The 22,755-nt window shown below is 35.8% G+C and overlaps 1 protein-coding gene across 2 annotated transcripts; it reads right to left on the bottom strand.

Annotated features, from left to right (window-relative positions):
* Positions 1-1,943: 1,943 nt before the first annotated feature.
* Positions 1,944-20,727, bottom strand: LOC100246913 (ubiquitin carboxyl-terminal hydrolase 18). Of its 2 annotated transcripts, XM_002271804.4 has the most exons (11): positions 20,189-20,727; positions 11,849-12,050; positions 11,679-11,767; positions 11,415-11,500; positions 11,149-11,311; positions 10,936-11,059; positions 9,030-9,187; positions 7,820-7,904; positions 7,339-7,551; positions 6,493-6,554; positions 1,944-3,813 (listed from the first exon to the last, which is right to left on the bottom strand). In XM_002271804.4, the coding sequence occupies exons 1-11, from the start codon at positions 20,506-20,508 to the stop codon at positions 2,493-2,495; spliced, it is 2,823 nt and encodes a 940-aa protein (XP_002271840.2). In that variant the 5' UTR covers positions 20,509-20,727; the 3' UTR covers positions 1,944-2,492. The 2 variants fall into 2 exon arrangements, with proteins under 2 accessions (XP_002271840.2, XP_059592284.1); XM_059736301.1 differs by lacking the exon at positions 7,339-7,551.
* Positions 20,728-22,755: the final 2,028 nt, after the last annotated feature.

Here is a 22,755-nt window from a genome sequence, read left to right as displayed (position 1 = left end):
GGTTGTACAGTTACGTTCTCATTGTTCAAAGACATGTTCGTACGTGTGTGGGCAATTTAGGATTTGTAAATGCTTCAATACAACCAATTTAGGGTTTGTAGTGAAAACACTGGTGTGTCTTCTTCTCTTCTTGATGTGGTTAAAGGTGAATGAGAGGTGCAGACCCACAAACTTGGTCCACGAGGGATACCCTTTTTTCAAATAATAGGAAAAAAAATTAATTAATAAAAATATAAAAACTTAAATTAATCTATGATACTTTTATGCCATAAATTTATTATTTTCTTCAACAAAATTTTATAGTTGAATAATAAAATTATCGATGATATTGAATATTTTTCTTGGTATATATAAGTAATTAAGTTATTATTTACTAATCAATTTATGATTTTATTTAAGAAATTTTAATATATTTAAAAGTTTATGATATAAAAGCTAAAGAAAAGGGAAAAAATGAAAATGATAATATCAAAATGGGGAAAAAAGTGATGAAAAAACAGGAAGTAGGAAGCCAACATGTCCACCTCACTCGTCATACTGTCTAAATCACTTCTCTCATACCGTCAACTGTTTGCATCCGCTCTCCCAAAGGTTTTAACTTTTATCTCTCCCTTTCATTCATATTCATAGACAATACGCTGTGATGTGTCGTGCAGAGAAAGAAAGACAAAAAAAAAAAGGAGAGAAAGGGGAGGAATCAATAGGTTGGGAACAAAACTTTGCTAAAGATTACTCCGTCAATTCATTTTCTAAGATCATTCGACAAAAGGGCATAGCTAGAAGTGGTTCACAAACATGGACCACGCTCAAAGCGGAGCTCAGCCAGCACAAGGCCAATTCTCGCTCAAGACCAGTCTGGGGTCGCCTCAATTCAATCGAGGTTAGCCAAGAACCCTGCAGGTGGAGGCAATTTAAAGGGCTTTAAGGCCACGACCTATTGCTATAAACAACATGACCCAATCTTCAACCCCTCTGTGTCCACATCAAACACCAATATCTCTTGTACCTCACCAACATGCCACCGCCAACTCCCCGCCCTGCTCCACTACCACTTGTGTTTACCACTTATAGTACGGCTACCAGTCCTACTCTATTAAATTCTTTGCTTAAGATAAAGCTAACCTTGACTTCCACCCATGGTTTCAATAATTTCCTATTCGGTTGTGGTGAATACAATGGTGGGCAATTCCATGATGTATCCCTTGGGGGTAGGGTTGGATTCGTCCCGTAAGGTTGCAACTAGAATCATCATGCTGATGAAGATGAAACAAAATCTTACATATATATACGATGGGTGTATTGGTCGGTGTAGTAGTGAAGGAATGTGTACACATGATAGTGACATTAACGTAGCTTATGGTTATGCAAGTCAAAACACATAGGCGGAAATCTGTGAATTAAGAGGTGTGGGTGAAACTTCTTTGCTCTGAATCTTGCCCCAATTATGGAATTAGAAGTAAAATTTTGGATTTGTGCGAGGCAGTAGCTTTAGTAGGTGAGTAGAGTTCAATCCAAGCTTCTTTGCTTGTTTGTTGTCTTTATTAAGCCTTGAAACTTATTCCTGATCCTGGGTAGTTGGTTCCAACACCTATGACAATAGAAAAGTAGTAAGATAAAATAGCATAGGAACATCGTATCACTCCTCATCATCCATTCCATTACTTTCTGTAACTGCTAATAACAACGATCTAAGGCATGTAATATGCCATTTCTCCTCATCACACTTATTTTATGATAGTAACAGAAAAATAAACCAGTCAGATTTCTCCATCTTGTTCTCTCTTGCATTTTATTAACACTACCCTGGATATAGTGACAATAAAACAGGGGTTCCCACCATCATTTAGGCCTTTTATTCCCCAACTGATCACTACTACTCCTAAATATTTGCAATCACAAAGTTATATTTTTCCATGGTTTCAGCAGTCATGAATAACAACATAGAGACATAACAAGTGGTATTATTTAGAAACGGGTATTCCCCCCACAATGTCCAATGACATCTTTGCATTGTCAAAGTTAAACGAGTTTACCTAAAAATGATACATTAGGATCCAAGATTTCTACAAATAATGAAACCTCAGACAAAAATTGACCGGCTCAGCCTTCTCCTTAGTGGTGATCGGATCATTAGAAAGTATAAATAAATAAGAATTAAAAAGTAAAAGAAAAAAAAAATGCACCTTCATTATTATAAATTGTCACAAGTCATGTCTGCTCTCTTCCATTTGAACCTCCAGAATATAGGAACACCACTCCAATTCAGCTAACAGCAAGTCCACTAAGATAACATAGCTCTTGCCGCTGGCATCTTTTTTCACGCTGAACTGAAATATCATTAACTACAAGGTTCTACCACAGTCAGGCTTCTGCAAGTCTATTACCAGGAATCATCATGGTTTCCAGAATCTTCTCCAATTCAATCTCAAAATGAATAAGACACTTCCAGCAGAATGGTAACCTGTTAATCCTTTAACTGTGTCCACAACAGGTTACAGCCCTCGTTCAGCCAGATCTTTGGACTTTGTTCCCATTACTCCAGAATGAGTGATTGCACCCCCTTCATGAACTTCCCCATCAATAGCCAATAATTTCTCAGCTAATGCATTATCAAGGGAACAGATAGAGCCACTATTAATGGAGCAATCTTTGTTTCGTCCCTTGCTTTCTTCTGCACCCCCCATAGTAATGTTATTAGAGCTCTCATTGGCAGTAACAAAATTACCATCTTCCTCACAAGGAATAACTGACTCACTAAATTCAATGCTGACCATCTCATCCTCATTCAGACTCTTCTGGGGTTGTTCCCCAACAAAACTAGAAGAGGGTAAATTATTGTAGTTTGAAAGAGCTTGTGCCTCATTGTTTAACTCACCACTCCTTTGATGAGGAAAACCAGGTTTGGCAATTCCATTACAGTTGCTGCTCACCTTGCCGGCAGTAGCAACTTCATGGCATTCTTCTGAGGCTTTCCCATCTCTCTTCGTGGATTTATTCCGGGGTCGCTTCCCAAGAAAACCAGGAGAAAATAAAGGCTTTAGCTTTGTGTCAGAGGAAGAGTTCTGCCCTGTCAATTTTCCCCCACCATGATCAGTACAACAGCTAGAAGATGGTACATCCTTTCCCCATTTATTCCTTTCCAGATTGTCCACAAAGGAAATTGCCAAACCTTCAGAACTAACAGGTTTTGTTTCATCCAGGGTTCCTTTAACTGTGCTTCTAGGAGCAGCAGAAACTTCATGAGACGTTTCAGCCCTTCCACAGGCCCCATTTTGAGTGGGGACAGAGTTCTCGGTTGAAGATGCCAATGACATAACCTCATCCACACAAGTGCTCTTGGCTCTGCCACCCTCTTCAACATCAGAACTAGAGACTGATTTGCATTTTGGATAATGAACTTCAGTTGAAGAAATCTCACTTGTAGAAGCAAAACCTGAAACCATTCTAGGGGTATGGTCAACAAGCACAGCAATTTCTTCAGGATTAGAATGTCCATTGTCGACAACTTCATTATCCCTTGAAACTGGTGAGCATAACTCAGGATTAATCATATCCACGTCCTCTGAATCTTTTCTTACAATTTCATAGTTAGTTCTGAAAGACAACTCTTCACAGTTAGAAACCTTTGAACATGCATTACTCTCAGAAGGCAGGAACCTGGAACTCTCAACATGATTACTCTTTTCTGCTTTAGTGAAGCATTCAACTGGTTGTTTTGAGCAAGGCTCCACTTCTTGGGCCACTTCCACCATTTGCTCATTCTCTTTTTTAAAAGGTTCCGTGGTCTTCAAACATGATGATCGAACACAAACCCTATCCAATAAAAGAAAATATCATTTACAAGCATCCACATGTTTATCTAAAAGCAAGAATCAAAATACAGGTATTGACAGAAACATGACCATCCAGACACATGATAATATGAATAATAGTGTATGCTGTGTGGAGCTAAATCCGTGCTTGATGAGTATGCCCACAATGTATTTTTATTAACAGCCCATATAATTGAACATTAAAGTGTGTCAATAAATGTTCATCTCTTGAGTATGAATAATTTTACACAGCATAGGAAGAAAAGTACAAAGAAATAAAGAAAGAAGCTCTGGAAATTTAAATGTAAGCTACGAAAATTTCGAAGATATGTTAAGGATATTTCATGAATATCTCCACACATGTACACACAAAGAAAAGAAAGAGAGAGAGAGAGAGATGATGATGACATATTTGATGATATTGTGGAGAGAGGAAGTATCAGTGATATTAAGGCAAGAGACATGCCCTTTATATTTATATCAAAGGCCAAAAAAGACAGTTTGTGGATAGTATTGTTTCTTTTTCCTTTTATGGAAGAGGAAAAATAAGGTGTGCTTTAACTGTTTGAACACATAGAGGCACACACAATAAGAACTACTCTCCAGCCAATCCAACATAAGTAGAAAGAAATAAAACACACATCTGCATGTGCGTGGGTGTGAAGAATCCCAGTATGAAATCGTCTTATCAAATCCCTAATTATCTAATACAGAGACCAGAAAGCCCAAACTTCTTTTCTGTTATACACGTACACGTGTCTTCATGTATGAGACTCTGTAACTTGGAAAGATTACACTGACAAGAATGAAAACAGAACTTAGGAACATTATTATGGAGGTTCATCATTCTGCCAACTTGGGGTGTTGTTTTTCTGCTCAGAGTGCAGATCTGCATTTTGAGAACAGATGTGGGCATGAATTACCAGTCTGCATTGATTACCCTAAATTCAAGGAACCATTTTCTTACCCCAACTCTAGTCCCAAGCACAAACAATTTTTGAAACCTTTTTGTCACTAGATATATTGACACCAACCAACAACCACCTTAAAACTTCAATACAAGATAATTTTGAAAATTTTTAGTTGCTACAGATATGCACTGACAAATGACCATAGGGAAGTATCACTACCCATATAGCTCACAAGTGTTTTGTTTATTTTACCCTGTACTTAATTTTGGGGGTGAGAGTCTCCATGTTAAGTATTAGTACCAATGGTTTAAGGTCGTTTTTATAATTTTTACTTTTTATTATAACTTTCCTGGAACTGCTGGACTAGAGCATGATAACCAAGACAACTGAAACTTGACCCTAACTTGGCTGATTCAAACAAAGTACAGAAAATTAAGCTTACATTAAACTAGGGTTAGACATCTTGGGCTTATAGTTCTGGAGGTGCAAAACCCACCTCAGTGACAAAGGTATCATGGAGCCTAAGCACAAGGCACAACCCTAACCACACAATTGAACAAAGTGAGGTACAACTTAAGGAGCATGTTAATTTTATAAAATATTGTAAATTTAGACATGCAAACATTTCTTACACATTCATATATCACCACATATGATGTAAATTTCAGTCTAATCAACAAAAGATTCAAAATTCCAAGCATTAAAAAGAAGCATCCAACAAAAGGCAATGCAAATTATATAAGATTTCAGTAAACAGTATAACGATAAAAAAGAATCTAAGAATAAAAATGTGAAAAAAATAATTAACATGTTGTTTAGATACACTTCCTATTTTCTATCTTTAAAAACAAAAGAGAGTAGTGACTCCTATTCAAAAAGCAGAAACTCTTTTACAAATAGTAGACTTACCATAGTAGTTTTCAAAAACAGTTTAGAAAAAAGTACTAAAAAATTTTACTACTACAAACTTTAACAGTTTTTAACATAAAATAAGTTTCTACTTTTTGTATAAGAGTCCCTTCATTTTATGTAGGAGTCACTACTCCTTTATGTTTTCAAAAAAGAAAAAGAGAAAGTGTATCTAAACAATGCCAAAATGAATAAAATGAGGTGGGTCCTTTTGGATAGGTGCACCCCTGCCACCACAGCTGGGGCAGCTGGGGAGCTGCTGCACCTTGGGCCTAAGCGCGTAAGGCACATCTTTAACTACCATGATTGGGCTGAACAGAGCTTCACATACACGGCCTTTGAGACAGCTTGGACTTGGGCTGACTTGTAAACCAAACCAACCCACCTAAGGTTAAGAGTTAATTCAATAATACTCAATTTTTCTAACTGCCAAACCTAAATGGTATTCCTAGCTTCTTGACTTTTCAAAACATAAAATTTGTTCTTGATCTTGTGGGATTACATATGAGTGGCAGGTTCATACTGATAAGAAAAAGCTGTTACAATCAACTCAGATTCTGAGCTAAAAGACTTGTTTCCCAAACCATTCGTGTTTTCCCTTTGGATGTCAAACTGGTGATCTGGCTGTTGGCTTTTCCCTCTACAGAATTTTTTATTTAAAAAAACAACCACATTTTAATTTCCTTAAATGGGTAATTTAACAGAATAGGTTTAGCCATTAAAAATTCCAATTTAAAGACCATGTATCACTCTGAGGCACCTGGCTACTGAAATCCATATGAATGAAGAAGGTGGATCGCATGTAAAGTGTGCAGCTATGGATGATCTGATATTGCTAGCATTTGGATGCAAAGATTTACCTGCTATATAAGAGCATATAAGCCCCCTGCGAGAGCACATCGTCCAATTCAACCCTTGTAACCTGAGAAAAGATGCAGATTAGGTCAGAAGTAACTAAGAATTCAAGTACATGTATGCATACATATGTGTGCCCAGGTTGTAGGGAGGGTTACGTCTCCATCCAGTGTAAGACTTGCAACATTTTAACTCATCAAAAAGTCTATCTGAGACCCATATTCACCAAGGCCATATATCTATTGCAGTTTCCACAAATGTGCCTTGATCAGACATCTGAGCCATCTTTATATTAAGCTATACATTATTTCAAAGATGTTTGCACTTCAAGGATGTTTGGAGCAATGGAATACAAAATGGGAATGGGAAATCCATTCCATTTTTTCTTGTATTTTAGTTGTCTTTGGTGGGAGGATTTCTCATCCTTCTTCTTGTACTTCTTTTTATATTAATACATCTGTGTGGCGTTTCCACTCAAAAAAAAAAAAAAATCCATTCCATTTCCAATTCATTAGTGTTGTTTGGATGGTTCTATAGAAAGGGATATAGGAATCAATAGTTCATTCTTATGGAAACAAAATCTCACTCTTGCTAGGATTTTGATTCTGCTCTTCCACATGGTATTGTAATTCACCTTCATTCTCATTCTATTTTCATTCCTATTCTAACGTACCAAATTCACCCTAAGTGTCACCAATGTCCAATAATATGTGAAATTCGGAGGCTATGATGTCCATGGGGTACAAGTTTGATATAATTGTCAGATTCACAAAGCATATTTCTTAGTTACAGGAATCCTAGAAGTATAAGAATACGAACTCTTAAACTAGGTCAGAAAGAGAGAACTTTACCTTACAGTCATCAATCCTGTACCAGTTTCCACCAAAATCCTTGGTGTAGCAAACATAATGGCCAAAAAATGATGCATTTAGCATGTCCAAATGCACAACAACTGCATATAGCTTGTAAACATCTGTACCAACAACTGCCTTGCTCATGTAAGGGCTAAGATCTAAAGTCTCAGGGAAAGTGACTCTCTTGTTAAGTTTCCCAAACCTCCCACTCTGGAAAGAGTCATAACAACTTTTTCAGAAATCATACAAGAAACAATAAAAGACATGTTCATTCAAGCATTCAATTCACCAAAAAAATCAAGACCAACTTAAGCTGTATTTGATTTTTTCCTTTTTCTTTTTTTTTCCAAGAGATCCATATTTTTTACTATATTTTGAAATTGAAGTTTAATACAACTAAACCATTTTAAACTATAGCAGGAGCTTGTGTAATACACATAACACATATAAAATAGCAAAAAAAAAAAAAAGCTCAAACCTGAAATCTTTTTAAAGCAATAGTAAGAATATTTGGAGCATGTCGAACAGTAAGACGCTTGGATGCCTTCACATAGTCATTACATCTGCAGACAGTAGATATAAATCACATTCAAATATGAGACAATAAGCTGCCACAGCAAGCACAGAACTTTGATGTGATATATCAATGATAAATTCAAAGCAATCACAACATTTTCTTTTTAGGATCCTAAATCACAACATTAGCCCAACTAAATTCCCCTAAATCTGACCAGGGTTCAGGACTAAACTGGAGAGTATAAAAGAAAAAAAATGGACCAAAATTGGCCTTCTTTGGACTGTTTGCAAGGACATATGTATGGGACATACATAGTCAAAAGGTCAAACAAGGACAGCAGAGAGTAGTATTCAGGCTAAACACATATAATTACCAAGAATGCATAAATTCCTTTGTCTTGCCAGTTTTGTTGATTGTTTGTCAAGTATCTCCAAGACAGATCTTAGGACAGTGGTTTCTGTTCAATAATTTTGACATCTAAAATACCAATTTAGACACTTTTTGATCTCTGTAAATTCGGAATTGAAAAAGAGGGATATAATTGGTCATAATTTTTTAAAAAAGGAGCCATAGGAGAGAGAATGAGGTGTTTTCTTTCTTAGATTAGAAGAGACAAATTGAACCAGTGGATTGAAATTGGTATTTTGAGTATTTAAAAGTTTATAAGAATATGACCCTTGAAGAGAGATTATAAAGCATTGACTTTCTTAATATATAGAGATGTGAATAACTATCTAAAAATTTAAATGGTTATTCTATATCTTGTAGCAGTAAGTCTACTATTTTCCTTAAAATCCCTGCCCACTAAAATGAATTTTATTTTTTAAAATGGTTAATTTTTCAGTTATACCATTTCCCTAATTGTCCAAATAGATAATGGTCCAAGTTAAATTTACTCCTTCAATCACTGTCTTTGATAGAAATGAGGAATAACTGGTGCATATAAAACCTCCACCAGTTTTCCAAGTTCTCAGGATAAGACAAATATTCTCTCCTCAGATACAATCAATATGAGAGAGTAAATCCAAGTTCTTAGAAGCACAAGATATGCCAACAATGCAACTGTGAACAAGCTAAATATCTTTTTCTTTTCTTTTTTTCTTTCCTTTGGTATCCAAAAAAAAAAAGGTTCCCTATTTTTGAGGTGTGACAGAAACAAAAGCACCCATACCCGTCACATTTGTACATATTTTCTCCATGAAGCCACTCTGTGACAGTGAATTGGTCTAGGCATTCCTCCAAAGATGCAGCATCACCGTGAATTTCAACAGTTAAATCCATCATATTCTCATACTGATTTGATATCTTACTGCATTTTGTACATATGACCTGAAAAAATAGGTTCACATACTTAGGAGTCGTGTTGAAGAGAACTTAAGAGGGAAAAGTAAAACTGGAAGTAATTTATGTTTCAACATTTCCATTAATTCAACAAAGGCTATCAGCCAAATCTCAAGCTGACAAATTTGTGACTCACTTATGGGTGTGATAGGTAAAAGAGCATGTGAGAAACATGAAGAGAAGCTAAAGCAAAGGTAAGAATGTAAATAATTTATATTTCAATGTTTAAGAATGTAAATAATTTATATTTCAACGTCTCCTTTTAATTCAATGAAGGCTATCGAGCAAACCTCAAGCTAACAGAAGAGCATGAGAGAGACTGGTACTTGACTTCAAAACAAGGAATCCCTACTCAAATAGCAGGCTTAGTAATACGTTCAAGGCCATCATCCTACCAACAAGACACAATTGCCATTACACCAAAAGGAATCACAACTGCCCGTATTATAGACTTATAGCAAAATCAAATGATCCAGAATCTGTTCATTAACTTCCCATCATTCATTCCTATCTTCCAAGGAATAAATACCTTCATTACAACAAATTTAATATGTCAGGCATTATTTAACCACAAGAAGCGTGTCTAGTCCAATAGTAAAGACCTCAAAGGAGAATCATAGTCTCGAAATGCTTTTGGAAGTTTACACCTTAAAACTCAGCTCAACACTAAGTTAAAGGGAAATGTCTCAGGGCACAGCAATGAGGCATCATCACCTTAATATCATGCCACAAGGCCTAAGATACTGCCTTCATAGCTTGAGGTTTGCCTTCTCTCTAAAATATAACCCCTTTGAAGGAATATGAACAGCTTTTATCAGGGGACTTAAAAATTAATTTCTTTTTAATTTGCTAGTTGTATGTTCATCAACAATTGTTTAACATATTTAGAGTTTTTGAACTCTTAAGACTTCTGGTTGGCCTTAAGACTTTCTAAATTAAAGTCTTAAGGAAATCTATAGAACCATTAGCCAATTATCTGCGAATTCTAGTTGAAATATATAAAGAATTGTTAGATTATAGTGACTCTGCGTGGAAAAAATTCGAGAATCATGATGGTTGCTCCAAACACCTAAAGGGTTAGCTACCATCTCATGGAAGAACAAAGAACTTCAGTTCATCCCTCATTATAACAACTAAATGAAAATATTAGTGAATTTCCAAGTATACAGTGCCAAGATAAAATCAATACCACACTGAGGTAAAAAAAAATAGACATCAACAATGAATTGAGTAATCCCTACAGTAGTGAAAACTTCATTTCCTACAGCAGAGGGAAAATATGGAAAAACATGAAAAGTATTCTTCATACATGTATGAGTTGTATTTGTATAAAGCAAGAAGGCAGCTACTAAATCAAGCATGAGTGGGTGAAGTGCAAAAACCAAAAATAAAAATAAAAATAAATAGTAGTGCCCTGCTTGAATTGGTTTTTTAGAAGCTAAAAGCACCTTTTTAAGCCCAATAAGAACTTACAAATAAACAAAAAGCATACTTAGACTTTAAAACTAAGAATAGCATCCACTCTCTTCTTTGAAGTGATTGATTAAAAGAGACATACAGTGTATTCACTTCTAAGCCAAATCAGAGACCACACCGGGCCCCAAGTAGTGGCATACCAAAAAATCTATGGTGCTGCATGATATGCATACAGATGATAACACAACATTTATAACAACAAACGGTAACACAATTTTTATAACAGCCAATGACACAATTTTTATAATAGGAAGTTTAACCTGAGATTGGAGGTGGCCACCAAATATGTGTTGAATGAGGGTCGTTTCTTGAGAGCTTGGATGAACCGATTTTTCACCTCCAAATTCATCAAGGCAAACTGATTGCATTGTATCGATAGCAAACCTACAAAAGGCAGAAAATTATTGTCACATTGAACCAGAGATGAACCCTCCTTATAATAAAGAAACACAACTAAATCAAGTAACAAGAACCTCATAAACTCATGAGCATCCTCTTGTTTTCCATAGCCTAGATTACCACCAATAGAAGGTAACCTAGATAGGATATTGATTGGTGAAAAGGGTTGAGGACTGTGGCTTGCTCTTTCAACATGGACTTGAAATTCACAAAGAAAACACCAATCATTCCGTCTACCTGATGAACAAGAAACCACAATCTTATGGGTGAGCAATGATTGCACACCTAAAAAACAAAAGCTGAGTAGTTCTAAACTATGCATTCTAATCTATGTATTTACACTGTCTCCGGTGGCCTTTCTCCAACAAGTAGGCAACAAGTGGCCGAGTGTATGCAAGACATTGCAGAACTACATTGGCAAAGCAACTGCACAAGAAAAGAAATTTTGCATAAAAATTTCTGTACAAAATCCCAATATGAATATGTTTATGATATGTTTGGGATGGGGTTTGTGCACGTATGGTGTGCATGTGTAGGTTCCAAGACTGTTAAAGCTCCCAACAGGTGAAATTATAACAAAGCGTGAATATGGTAAATATCAAACCTGTTTCCACAATTTATAAGCCCACAAGGAGGGAATCCAGGCTTGTCCCAGTTGAAAAATTCAACAAACTCATCATAGGGGAAAAGAATCTGAAAATATAAGTATGCATTACTGATTTCTGATAGAGTAGTTACCTGTTAATAAAAAATAACATTAAGAAAGTCATTTACCTCTTTCGACTGTTTAAGAATCTTAGAGGTTCCACTACTAGGAACAAGGGCAATTCCATTAGAATTATTAACCCCAACACCAGAAGCTTTTCTTCCAGAGTGAGTAGTGGAGTCAGCCAAATTTGCCTTGCCTGATAACTGAAAATCCTTGCATTTCGTCTTGTGCCCAGATTTCCAGTGAGTGGCTTGGCATGTTTGTGAGCTGGACAAAGTGAGATAGAAAAATATTAAATGTCTATCAAATAAGAAATTGCCAATCTAAGCAATATCATAGCATGAAACAGCAGCTAGAAATGAAACTTCACAATAAAAAAGAAACTGAGGTAGAAAAACATATATAATGATTGTTTTAAGTTATTTGAATGGCTAGGATTATAAGGCATAAGCAGTGGTTCAAAGTTCATGAGTTAGGAGCTCACATACATATATGAACACTGACCACATGACCACCATGACACAGGATTAGTGATACCTTGATTGATTCTCACAGGTCATGTCATTAACAACACCACTCCAATTCTCACAGGCCACATCATGAATGAGACCACTTTTATTACAGTGTCACTTGCTGCCATTACTAATACCTATTCAAATTTCTCTCTCAAGCATAAAAAGGATATTCTCCACTTCTCCCACCAAGAACACCAATGAAGCACCTACATCTATATCATTGTAGATACAATGTTAATGCCCTCCCAGGGCCACTAGTGTTGCAAAAGGAGACCTATCATTGACCTACTTACTGTTGAATCTTTTTTTTTTTTTTTGACACTACTCCAGGGATGTTACTACATATCAAGGCTATACCACCAGTATACTATTCTAAAAGCCTAGAGGCTCCTACTACCCTGATGGTGCAAAAGAAAAGTTACCACTGCCCGCCAATTGTTGTGGTTATAATTTTGGCACCCCATGTAGAATTATTAATGGAGAGCCACATATCATTCTAATACCAAGTGGCTTATGCAGCCTTTGCCTCTTGTTTTCCTCCCTCATGCTAGAACACAATGGCAACCAGAGGAATGTCTACTCCATGAGCATATGTTCGCATATTGCAGATGCTCACAAGAGTGGATGCTTATCAGTGATAAAAGCAAAAGGAAGTTCTCCTATCCATCTCAAGCAGAACACATCTACCTCCTAAGTTGAATGAAAGAATAATAGGTCACTTCCCCACATTCATTTGTTGGCTTTGGTGCTTTCTTATCAAAAGGGTATCCCAACGGTTGTCTGCATACCTCTTTGAGAGGAGACTCACTTAAGCATCTTCACCTCACATCAGTGTATCACCTATTGATGGGGAGATTGTTATTTAATTACTCAATAAAAATTAATTTTATCTTTTTTTAGAATTCTCTTATGGATTTGCACTTCTTTTCCTTTTTTCACCATAATCAATCATTAAGGAAGAAACCCAAAATTCATGCTGCCATGAGACATCCACCAATATAATTTATCAACACTACGGGAAAGTAGACATTTAGCAATATTACAGGATAGAGTCAGAGGAGATGTTAACCACCATCAGAGTTGTGGATGTCAACCACCATCATGCTTGCTAAGAAAATTGCAAACAACTCATGAGTCATGAGGGGTCAGCTTGTTTCAAGAAACACATCTCCTAGGAGATTGGAAATGTTATTTATGGAGGGAGAAAATACCAAAACCTTAAACCCTTTCATAGGGATGTAGAAATTTCTTTTATATATATATATATATATATCCAATTTAGGACTCCAGCTATACAAAAGCAACAAAATATAGAGAAATTTTTCAACAGAGATAAAAGTACTAAAACAGACATTTTCAGTTATATGACGTGGACATTCTTGGCACAAATATGAAATACCTCGATAAAAAACAAATGACTAAGCAGCTAGGCCTGGAAAAAATATAGGGGCTTAGCGAGTGGTGATTGAGAGAGAGTAGTAGCATCATTCACCATAGAGGTGTGACATGTCAATGGCCTAGTTGAGTTGTTTGATAAATAACGCTAGTATGGTTCCTCGTAGCCGCCAATCAAACAATTGCTTCTTTCAAGTATGGATTTTCCTAGAGTTTCAGAGGTCTTCAGCAAGGTAACCCTCGCTCCTCTTACCTGTTTGTGCTGATTGTGGACCCTTAGTTACCTCATCTCCAGAGCCGTGTAAGGGGGTTTTATTAGTAGTTTTAAAGTAGAATGCAATGAGGAATAACAATTGGAAATCTCTCATCTATTGTTTGCTAATGACTCCTTACTCTTCTATGAGACAGATATGGAGCAATTAAGATATTGGAAATGGGTGTTGCTTTGCTTTGAACTCGTGTCAAGACTGAAAACTAACTTGCAAAAATGTGAGAAGATGCTTGCTGGTGAAGTAAACAAGGTGGATAGGTTGGCATATTTGTTTGCTTGCAGGATTGAGACCCTCCCTGCCACCTATCTTGGATTGGCTTCAGGAGCTCCTCATTAGTCTAGTACTGTATGAGATCAGGTAGAGAAGAGGTCTAATCGAAGATTGGCCTCATGGATCAAGCAATACTTGTCTAAGAGGGGAAGATGAAGTCACATTAAGAGCATCCTCTCAAGTCCACCCAAATGCTTCATGCCTCTTTTTAAAATTCTCAGAAAAGTGAGAACCAGATTGGAAAAGTTACAAAGTGATCTCTTGGGGGAAGTACTGGTTGAGGGCAGGAAGTTGCACCTAGATGGTTGGAAGACTGTGTGCATGGATAAAAATTTGGGGGCTTAGGTATTAGAAAATTTGATATCCTAAACAATGCTTTATTAAGCAAATGGTTGTGGAAATATGAAAATAAGCGTGATAGCCTATGGAGCAATATTGGACAAGTTTGGCAAGTTGGAGCAAGGGTGGTGCACATTAGCGGCAAGAGGGGCCTTCGAAGTGGGTGAGAAGAATTCATCTTTAGATCTTCTATTTTGGTGATGGATGGTTAGAGCATTCTAATTTGACATATAAGTTGGATACTGCTCCTCAAAAGAGGATTTCCCATTGCTTTTCATGCTAGCCTATTCCAAGAATGATAAGAGTGGCATACTTGTGGGCAAGGTTGGGGATGGCGTGTAATGATCCATTCAGCTAAAAAGACTTTTTCAAGATCGGGAGATCGGAGAGATGTTTTAGTTTATGGAGTTGATCTATTCCATGAGTTTAAAGCAAAGGAGAACACATTACTCTGGACAGAGTTAAAAAAGGGAAAGTTTCAAGTAAAATCTTTTTACAACTTATGTGCTGAAAATTGAGAGTTATTGCCTACAAAAGAAATTTGAGGCAATTGTGCCCGAGATTTTGTTTCTTTGCTAGGAAGGGGGTGTCGAGGAAGATGCTAACTATCGAATCCCTCATGGTGAATGGATGTTAAATAAATTCATTCTTTGCAAAGTCAGCGAAAATCCAGCACACATCTTAATCTATTGCGCCAAAACTAGAAAATTGTGCAACATGTTATGAGATCACCTATTGGGACAGAAGTTTCAGGAATTGGATAAGGGGAGGTGGAAGGTTTGGGGAATGACTCTGTTTTGCTTCTTTGGTGCATGTGGAGAGAGTGCATTAATCAAATTTTCAACGAGGAAGTGCTTCCCGATCAAAAATTGAACCTCATTAGATCCCTTGAGGAGTTGGAGAACATTACATTGATGGACTTTTTAGATAGACTAAACAATGGTTAGCATAATTTAACTATTTTTCGCCTAGATGGTCCTGTTTTTTCCCCCTGTTCTCCTGGTGCCTCTTGTATAACCCATATGTAGGTAGGGTGCACCTCCTTTTTGTTAGACATTGTTTTATATATTTGTTTTTGCCGATAAAACACACACATACATACATACATATATAAGGTTACAGCAAAGAAAGCATCATTTACACCTATAAAGACTACTAAATACTAATAGATACATTAGAACATTCAAATGGGGCTTCTTGACTCATTGGAAAAGCAATTTTTTATTTATTGAGTGACCATATGTAACTTTAATTTAGGGTCATAGAACTATAACGAACAAAGCTATATTGTCTATTCTATTTATGAACATAATAAATCTTATGTTTTGAAAGTCCAACACACAATTAAGAGTTATAATAGATATTAAAGCTCCATTTGGAATAGCTTTTTGTTTTTGGTTGCAGCTAGAGTTCAAAGTAAAAGTATTAATTTATCAAGAGGCGATGTTCATATTTGAAACGTTTGATTAAACATGAAGTAACCTCCTACAAAAGCTAAAATAAAGTTTTTACAAGAAATTAAATTTTCTTGGTTCCATATTAAACTTTTTTTAAAAAAAACATAAGCCCTTTTAATAAAACTATTAAAATAAATACAAGAAAAATTATTGAACATAAAAAATAGTTTTTAGCTTATCAAAAGCCAAAATAGAGTAAAGTACTATTATCATGCAAAAAAGCAACTAGAGATAAACGATATAACAACTATTTTGAGTGCAATATTCAAGGTTGCCACATGATAAATCTAAAGATGATTTTGTATCTATCAATAATTGTACATATGAAAACATTATTGATATATGCTCATTTATTTATGCCTATATCAACTTTTAAATTTATATTATTAGACCACTAGCTTAAGTGCAACATTTGAGGTTGTTATATTAAAAATATAGGGATGACTATGAACTTGACAATAGTTATAATAAAATGAATTAATACCTTTCATGAGTTAAATGATTTTAATTGCACATACATATTAAGGGGTCAAAGTCATTAGACTATCTATGTATTTTCTCAATACTTCAACTTATCTTGAATTTCTAATTTTGATGTGATTATTAGTCATATGACAATGTTCTCTACTTAGGTTAAAATATTTACAAGTGTTAAAAGTGAATGGTCCCTTGTTAGTAATTTGTTCCACTCTCATCCAAGAGGCATCAACTGTCAAGCTTATTACCCGCGCTTCTTTTTCCTTTTCTTGCTAAGTAGGTTATTAAGAATATTTCCATCTTTGTTTATTGTGAATAGTTCTCACTTTCCTCATTGTGATCAGCAAAAAGAGGACTAAACTGACAAAATTGGCTCATTAGCAGTCCACTTTACTCTCCAGCACTTGAAGTTTGAAAGTGAAGCTATATCTTGTGTGCCAGAAGAACAAAGGACAAGGAGAGTAGGATAGAAAGAAACTAGTTTTTCTGTCATGCCCACCATCATCTTGAAGAATCTACTGCTAGGTCCTTGGACTGATGAAGCACCATTTTGTAGCGGCTCTTTCTTGTTTTCAGATTGAAAGATAACTAATCCTTCTTGTAACCTTTTTGCTATTGCTGTTCAATGAAATGACCGTGTCCCACCATAAAAAAATAAATAAATAAATATCCATTTTACATTGGTTCCATCAAAGAAATCATATGATTCCTTTCTATGGTTAGGTTTTTGTTGTCTCTATGTCATGTATCTTGGTTTTAGCAATGTACTTCCTGAAGGTGATTCCCTTGATGCTAATATAAAAAATAAAATAAAAACTTAAAATAATTCCCATCATCATCAGATTGTTTTTTTTTTTTTGATAAGTAAACAAGATATGCATTAGAAAGGCTAAACGCCACAAAGCATACAGGGAGTATACAAGACAGCTATAGCCTCAAAAAGAGAAAAAGGACCAAAAAGAACTACCTCCCCTCAAGTGGAAGCTATCCACTCCAAGAAACCTATAAGGGAGAAAGACTCCTCACCTAAATACACTTTGGCTCAATTCCATAAATTACAAACAAAAGAATTCTTTAATCTCTGAACATTCACCGCACCCCCCCTAAAGGCTAACCTATTCCTCTCCTTCCAGACCGTCCAAAAAATACACAACGGAATGGATTTCCAAATCTGTTTCCTTTTCTTCCCTACAAATGAACCCCTCCAGGAGGTTAAAGCCTCCTTAACAGTTTCTGGGAGGACCCACTTAATATCTATCAACCCAAAAATAATATCCCAAAGGGCTCTAGTCACTATACAGTGTAAAAGAATATGATTTACATTCTCTTCTTCACAACCACACAAAAAACAACAATTTGGGATTTGCACCCCCTCTTATCTGGAGTCTATCCAGAGTGAGCACCTTCCCCCATGTAGCCTCCCAAGCAAAAAAGCGGACTTTAGTTGGCACCCTATCCACCCATATTCTCCTTGCGGGAAACACTGTGGCATTAGGCTTGTCCAAAATCCTGTAAGCTTCTTTAACCCTGAAGAGACCATTTCTTCCTTGCCTCCATTTAACTGAGTCATCCTCCAGGGAAGGCCTATGACCCCTCAAAGTATGGAGCAGATCACCAACCATATCCAACTCCCAATCATTGAAGTCCCTCACAAAAACAAGATTCCAATCTCCTTGGCCCGAATGTTGGTCCCACATCTCCTCAATCGTGGCGTCTCTGCACAGCAAGGACAAAAAGGTGGTTGAAACATTGGGACAACGGAGTATCAGTGCACCAACTATCTTTCCAAAATTTAATTTTGGAACCCTTCCCAACTAGAAAAGCCAAATTTTCCCAGCACCATTCAGATTCTTTCATAATCTCCTTCCAGACCCCAACTCCAGCCGCCCCACTAGCCTTCTTAGCCCTCCAACCATGTTCCTCTTGCCCATATTTCGTAGAAATCACTTGTTTCCAAAGGTTATCCTTTTCACACGCAAACCTCCAAGTCCACTTGCCCAACAAGGCTCTATTCAGAGTGGCTATCCTCCTTAATCCTAGCCCTCCATTGAGTTTTTCTGTGCAGACCACATCCCATTTAACTAGATGAATTTTTCCCTCCAAGTTTCCACCCCCCCATAGGAAATCTCTTTGGGTTTTCTCCACTCTTTTAGCCAAGGTACTTTTTATAAGAGTGATCCGCCCCCCTTTGGAAATGTACTGTCTTTTCCAAAGCGCAAGTCTCCTCCTGACCCTCTCTTCCACTCCATCCCACATAGAAGAAGCCCTATTGGGGACCCCTAAAGGGAGACCCAAATATTGGGAGGCCAGAGACCCCACCTTGCACCCTAGCTCAGCTGCCAACTCAAGAATCTCCTCCACTTCTCCAACTGGAATGATTTCGCTTTTGGCTAGGTTCATTCGAAGACCCAAAGCCGCTTCAAACCAAAAGAGAATCCAGCTTAGATGAGAGACTTGTTCTTTGCTCGCCTCACAAAACACAATTGTGTCATCAACAAAAAATAGGTGGGAGATATTCAATGAAGTTCTACTACCACCCCGAATGTTGCATCCTGAAAGATATCCCCCCTCCACCGCTCTCCTGATGAGAACGTCCAGAACCTCCATTCCCATAACAAAGAGGTAAGGGGATAGAGGATCCCCTTGACGAAGCCCTCTAGTGCTAGGGAAAAACCCAGCTGGCACTCCATTAACAAGAATAGAGAATTTTGCAGAAGACACACAGCTCCACATCCGGGACCCACTTGTTCCCAAAGCCCATTTTTTGAAGGACCTTCATTAAAAAATTCCAATTAATGCTGTCATAAGCTTTTTCTATATCCAATTTGCAAATAAGGCCCTTTTCTTTTCTCTTCTGCCACAAATCTATCACCTCATTAGCAATTAAGGACGCATCCAGAATTTGTCTTCCCATTACAAAGGCATTTTGAGCACTAGAGACCACCTTACCAATCACTTTTTTTAGCCTATTAGCTAAGACTTTAGCCAAAAGTTTATAGAGACCCCCCAACAGACTGATAGGTCTAAAGACTCCCAAATCCTCCGCCCCGCTTTTCTTAGGTATCAACACCAAAAAAGTATTGTTGAGGCTCCTAACAAAGGAATTATGCTCATGAAATTCTTTAAACATCTCCATGATCTCCTCTTTGGTAAAGTCCCATGCGTTTTGCCAGAAGGCTACAGTCAAACCATCTGGGTCAGGGGCTTTATCCCCATTCATCTTCATCATCATCAGATTGTTAACAACTGTTCAATGGTTTTCAACCTTCACACTATGCCATATAAATATTTCAAATGAACTTTTCCTATTTGCTTTGTTGCTTTCTATCGGCTTACTGCTTGATTGCTTAAAAAAGGAAAAGAAAGCAAACATTGCGTATCATTTAAAATTTTGCAAAAAACCAAGAAGGTCAAAAGTCAATATCAACAGACAGTTTTATGTCATCAATGAGCAGTACTTATTTCACTGTTTGTTTACCATTTAAAACTACATGATCAACTAAACATTATCAGTTTAATAATCCTCTGTTTCCATTAGTATTATTACCTGTTCTAGTTCATCTTTCATTAAATTAGTATAATTTTATCCAGTTCACAATTTGCCAACAATTAAAAGTAGTCAATCATTAACCAGCAAATCATCTTTTCCAATTAAAGATTCAGCAAAACTCAATTCTTACCAATACCGAACGGCCTTGCACCCAGAACACTTCTTGGTGCCCAAATTTCCGCACACGAGGCAGGAATCGCCGGTTCCGGAGACGCCGGGCATGATGCTGGAATCACTCCGGCCACCGCCGGGCACCGAGACGTCACCAGCCCCAGCACCTCCTCCTTCTCCTCCTCCTCCTCCTCCTCCTCCTTCGAAATTGGCGTCGACGACGAAGTACTTCGACGCCGTGTTCTTCACCAAATGGAGCAGTCCTAAAGCGACGACGAAGGATGTGAATATGAATTGCAGAAACCAATTGAGATCCAAAGAGAATCCGGATACATGCATCTACGCCGCCTCCACCTTGATCGTTGAATCTTGAGTTGTAGGGTTTTTCATAGATGAAAATGCCCTAGCTCTCTCTCGCTATCTCCCTCTGGAATTAGGGTTTTGAATCAATGGCGATTCTCAGAGAAAGAGCGAGACTCCAGATATATGACTTTCTCACTTTCTCACTTTCTCTCTCCTTTCTCTCCCCTTTTTGCTTCCTTTCCGCGGAAGTCTCAGTTTTTGGCACTCTTATAATTTCGAAAAAATAATAATTTCTAATTTATAATAATACAAATTGTGGATAATTCAGGTTTGGTTTTCCTCCTACTTTCCCTCGATGTTACCCAAGTAATTTTTCTGTACAGTTTCCTTTTTTAAATTATTAAAAATTTAGAGTCGTATTCAATAATCACTTACTAATTCACAGCCTCCAATCCAATAACAACAAGATTTACTGTACTTTAAAAAAAATTAACATTATTAATATAAAAATATAAAATTAAAATTAAAATAATTAAAATAATCACTCAAAATGGTTGTTTTATTTATACGGAATTTGTTTTTTTCTTTTTCTCATTTTTTTAGTTTCAAAAATAAATTTATAAAAATTATGTTAATTATTTTCAAATATTAATTTTTCTCTTATCATATTTTTTATTTTTATAAAAAAAACATAAATATTCTATTTTCTCTTGGCTTTTTTTAGACATAATCTATTAATTATACTTTTTATTTATTTTCTCTCAAAAATTTAATCTTATATCATATTAGTAGCTAAAACACATGTAACACGTACATTTTAAAATTTTTGTATTTAATATTAAATTTTCAACTTAAAATAATAATGTGTTGATAAAAATCATCATTATAATTTTGCATAATAAAATATTTTAAATAATATGTGAAAAAGGAAAAATATTTATAAAGCTGTTACTTTTTGAATATAAAACTCTAAAATTTCCATATCTTATATAAAAATTATTATTATTATTAAAAACAAAAAAAAAAATGAACAGAACCCAAATGGACACATTAACACCTTGTTTGATAATTATTTTCAAAAATAGTTCTAAAAAATGGTTTTTGAGAATGGTTTTCAAAAACTATTTTATGATGTTTTATAAAACAAAAATGAAACTTGAAATATTTTTAATATTTTAAAATATATTTTTTAAAATAAATTTATATCTAGTGTTTTATTTGTAATTATTCTATATAATTATTTTGTAAAACAATTCTTAGAAAACAAGTTAAAAATAACTAAAAGATGTTTCTTTAAAAACATTATATTTTCCATTTTTAAGAACAAAAACAAAAAGAAAGGGTTTTCTAATTATCAAACGTGTTTTCCTATTCTTTATTCCAAATAATAGAAAACTATTATTGAAAACAGTTGTCAAACATTTCCTAGATGCAGAAAAAGTGAATTAATAATTGAAAATGATTTACAAATTTTAGGAGGAAAGTTATTGGTTTGATGAAAAATGAAAATGAAGAAGTTTACTTTAAAGTAGGAGAAAACAATATGGAAAAAAAATATATATATATCCTTAGCTTGGATTGTGTTTTTAATTGAATTAGTATTTTAGTTATTAATGATTGTTAACATGCTTCTCATTAAATCCTAATATCATACAGTGAGATGTGATTTAATTAGAGATATTTGATTGCAACAATAATAGGTTTCAAACTATTGTTGTTCGGATAAAAAGAAAATGTTCCCTTGAGATGACCTGCTCCATTAAAATTCAAAATTCGCTTCATTTGAGAGTCATTTTAGGGTCAATTTTTAGTCTAAAAAGTGTTTTTATTAAGAAAAAAAAAAGTTTAATATACTTTGCCTCCTCAACCTATCGTGTGTTTTGCACATTACCCCTTTAAGTTTAAAATTAAACACATTGCACCTCATGCTTCTTAAATTGCAACACTCTCCCTTAATTGTTGGATGGTGTTAGTTTTTGTGGACGGAAATATCATGTGTTGTGCACGTGATTGACAAATGAAAGGTACATGTGGAAAATCTCAACCCTAAAAAGGCCCCAAACAGAGAGCTTCGTCTTCATTCTTCATTTGAAACCCTAAAATCCCCAACAAATCCAAAGCCCTAGAATTTTAGAAGTAGAGATTTGTAAAGAAACGCAACTGCAAGAGTAATGAAGGATCCTCTTGTTCATTGTTATTGCAGTTAAGAGGCTCATATTATGACATCTTGGACTTATCTAAATCTGGGGAGAAGGTTTTTGGGATGCAATAAACATAAGGTAA

Source organism: Vitis vinifera, chromosome 4, assembly GCF_030704535.1.
Source record: "Vitis vinifera cultivar Pinot Noir 40024 chromosome 4, ASM3070453v1".
NCBI classification, from domain to species: domain Eukaryota; kingdom Viridiplantae; phylum Streptophyta; class Magnoliopsida; order Vitales; family Vitaceae; genus Vitis; species Vitis vinifera.
Note: the sequence above shows the minus strand (reverse complement) of the source record. Positions and strands in the feature narration are given on the sequence as shown.